The sequence below is a fragment of the Aplysia californica genome, unplaced genomic scaffold (assembly GCF_000002075.1).
Source record: "Aplysia californica isolate F4 #8 unplaced genomic scaffold, AplCal3.0 scaffold00154, whole genome shotgun sequence".
Classification (NCBI taxonomy): Eukaryota; Metazoa; Mollusca; class Gastropoda; order Aplysiida; family Aplysiidae; genus Aplysia; species Aplysia californica.
In genome coordinates this window covers 1101994-1105610 of record NW_004797424.1, presented here as the reverse complement: position 1 = coordinate 1105610, position 3617 = coordinate 1101994, and the positions used below count along the sequence as shown (strand labels likewise).

Sequence of the window (3617 nt, the reverse complement as noted above, 5' to 3'; positions counted from 1 at the left end):
CCCCCAACAACAACAATTAAAACCAACAAACAAACAAAACAAAAACGAATCAAATAGCTACCATTGAATTACATAGGTTCTATCAGATATTTTTGGCTGTTTTGGGTCACTGCGACCATGAGGTCAGAAAATGTAGTTTCTGCTCTAACTATAATATTGTAAGATTATCAGTCGTTATCAAGACATGCAAAGAACTGCATTCGAAAAAGCTTAACAACTCAACATTTTTAATGTCAAATTTCTCAGAACTAAGTACTGAGCAGATAGAAATGTGTAATTCTAAAGTAGCGAAATAAAACGAAAAACGAAGAAGCAAATATAAAAACAAAACAAACGGAAAGTGAGGCCTCCAATTTAGCCTTTGCCTCTAAAGGAACTGGGCTAAAGAAATGACGATCTACTAACACTCTTAAAACATGCTGCATTCAAGAACTTACCTGTTGTGCAGTTTATAAGGTTGTTTAAAAGAACGATTAAAATATAAGCTGTACGTACGATACTTTATTGGCATGGCTGTCCTAGAATCAGTTGATGTAGGGTGTAGTCCGATTCAGCTTCAGTCGTTCCGGCTGACAAACTTGTAGTGAAGAAAGAAGCCTTTTCCCCCTCAGATCTAATTGTGAAGTTGCTCTTGTTTGGCTTAATTTTCTCCTATGACGTCTGTCTTAAGGCTCCGTTCCACTCCTCCACACTTGAACGAGTCGAACGCACTCTAAAGTTATGTTTGTATAAAAATTATTTGAATGAAAAGAAGAGCTGTGCTGTGAGAAAAGAATCGATTCTAAAGATAGATTACATTCACGGTTGACAAATACTTTTGCGCGACTCTTTTAACAGGCTGAAGAATGAAAGTAAGTGCTGTTTAACAGTAGGGATCGCTATGCTCTAAAAGTCATCAGGGTCGGAAGAGACTGCCTGCTGATAGAGCGTAAAGTGTTTTGGGCTTATCTCACAGCTACTTTATAATGCATGTTGGGCTTCTCCCATCGAGGTGTGTGTGTGTGTGTGTGTGAGAGAGAGACAAAGAGAGAGAGAGAGAGAGAGAGAGAGAGAGAGAGAGAGAGTCGGCTTTTGGGTTGAGAGTTGACAACTGCTACGAGTCGAAAAAAAATGGCAAGTCTTTGGCCGTGTTTGACAGTTTAAGCGTTGCTGACCCAATTTAATGCTCATTGTTTTCCATGTTACTGTCATGCAAACCCTTGTCAAATTGATGAACACAGTCCTTAACCCTTTACTTCCATACCCAAGAATAGAGTTTTGGAGCAGGTCCACGAGTAACCGCGCAATCTCTTTTACACGGGTCGTTCAAAAAGTTTTGCCTCCAAGTTCATAATTTCTTTATTACTGATGCTACATACAAAAGTTATTCACCAAATGAAAGCTTAGGATGTCTGCTACATGACAGTACCTTAACTTTTCAACACAGTCGCCTTCTTTGTCGATGCAGATCAGCCAATGTCGAATAAGTTTCCGCTTGCCGTCGGCGAAAAATTCATGTGGTTTTCCTCTGAACCAGCGAAGCACATCTTCTTGAACTTCATCGTCTTCTGCATAACGTTTTCCTTTGAGGTACTCCTTCAACTTAGGAAGAAGAAAAAAGTCAGACGGAGCAAGGTCTGGACCGTATGATGGGTGCGGTAAGGTCTCTTGAAATCTGAGACTTTTCATGGCATCTTGAGTTTGTCGACTCGTGTGTGGACAGGCGTTGTCGAAGTGCAAAACTGCATTTGTTCCGGGCCGAACCTGTGCTCTTAGTTTTCTCAGGGTCTCAATATATCGTTCAGAGTTGATAGTGGAACCTTGTTCCAAAAATTCCATATGAATCAGACCATCGCAGTCCCAAAACAGTGTCATAAGCACTTTCTTTGCAGATGAAACAACATTGAACTTCTTGGGGTTAGGTGAGCCAGAGTGCCTGTATTCTTCTTTCGATTGTCTTTTGTTCTCTGGGTTATAATGGTGTACCCAAGTCTCGTCTCCTTTGACTATACGGTATAAGAAAGCTTCACCTCATCAATATAACGAGCCAGCAGTTCATCACTAACTTGACTTCAGTTCAATTTCAACTTGGGTAACAACATGTGGGGACCCCCCCCCCCCCTCTGTGCACACACTTTCCTGTAACCCAACGCATCATGGATAATATACTGAGTACTCCCTACAGAAATCCATAGCATTCCACTGACATCTCTTACTTTGATCAGCCGGTTTGCTTGGATGATCTCATTCCCTCTCTCCTGGTGTTGAACATCACTGGCAGAGTGGGGACGACCGCACACCGAGCTTGGTCATGCATGCAAATCTGTCTCTGCTGGACTGGTTTCAGGGAACTCCTTTGCCAATCTTCGAACAGTACTTACATCTACACATGCTTCACCATAGATAAGCTTCATTCGCCAATGAATATCAATGGGTACAGCTCCCTCTGCAGTAAGGAACTCAATAACAGCTCTTTGCTTTAAGTGCATATTCATAGGTTTGCTGGACGCCATTTTCTTGGCGACAATGTACCCTAGCTTCTATGATGTAAACAGTTATAGCATAAAGGTGTGACATCATAGCATAATTCTGTTTTTGTGATTTAGAGTATACCTATTGAAAGTCAATTGTGTACAAATGTCATGAAGACATCTTGAATAGTTTAGAAGTTATTGAAGAGGAGGCAAAATTTTTGAACGACCCTCGGGTAATGTCATTGTACTGTTTCAGTCGTCAACACTGTCGACCTCACAATGTAAGCGACAATGATCTTGTGGAGACGACCTTTAGATGAGGAGAACGGGAGGAATTCCGTAATGAGCGACCACTATGAAATAGAATTCATGTATGATTGAGGGTTATGGTTAACGTTTGGGTTTGGGGTAAGGGTAAGGTTTCGGTTAAGTGGTAGGTGTAGGGGTAGGGTTGGGGTTTAGGGTTAGGGTTAGTCTCTTATTTATTGAGTTTGTTGGGGTGGTTGCCCGTTACGGAAGTCCTTCCTACAAAACATAGCTCTGCTAGTCACACTCTCAAACTCTTTTGGTGATTGAAAAACAAAAAACAAAAACAAAAATACCCTCTGGGCCGGTGCTACTGACTGAAGTGTCTTTAGGCCATTCCCAAAGAGGGGGACATTAACATCTCGAGCTCTTATGCACAGTAGAATTGTAATTGTAAATGGGTTGCTTCATCAATGTAATGCTCATAACTGTGCCTGAACTGCAACAGGGAACTGCTGCTCTTTCTTTCCTCATCCTTACTATCGTCATATTTCCTATACTTCTTTTGTATGTTAGTTACACTCTTGTGACCCGCTATTTCCGGGGTCCCTTGATAGTCGAAGCAGACTTTGTGCTGATGAAGCTAGAGAAGTGAGCAGAGTAAGTCTGATTCCCCCTAAGGGCTTCTCTGTTGACATCCACCCCTTGGCGCTCCTATGACCTTATGCAGTTGCGGGCGCCTTAAAACCTCTACTGAAACAAAAAAAAGCCTCCCCACAAACACAAGAGGCAACAACCATTAAATCTAGTATGCAGAGATAAGACCAGTAAATGCAAAGCTGACCAGATGCTTACATGGTTGCGTAGTCTAGATTGTGTTCTAGCAACACGAGAGGATGAGGGGTCGGGGTGGGGTGA

General features: G+C 42.0%; 1 protein-coding gene across 1 annotated transcript in view; it reads right to left on the bottom strand.

Annotated features, from left to right (window-relative positions):
* LOC101848657 (mannose-6-phosphate isomerase) overlaps positions 1 to 1536 on the bottom strand; it is a gene marked incomplete in the record, with an annotated part of 16157 nt that extends 14621 nt beyond the window's left edge. Inside the window, 1 exon segment of the mRNA XM_035969544.1 lies at positions 496 to 1536. Coding sequence (XP_035825437.1) covers positions 496 to 511 — 16 coding nt within the window.
* Positions 1537 to 3617: the final 2081 nt, after the last annotated feature.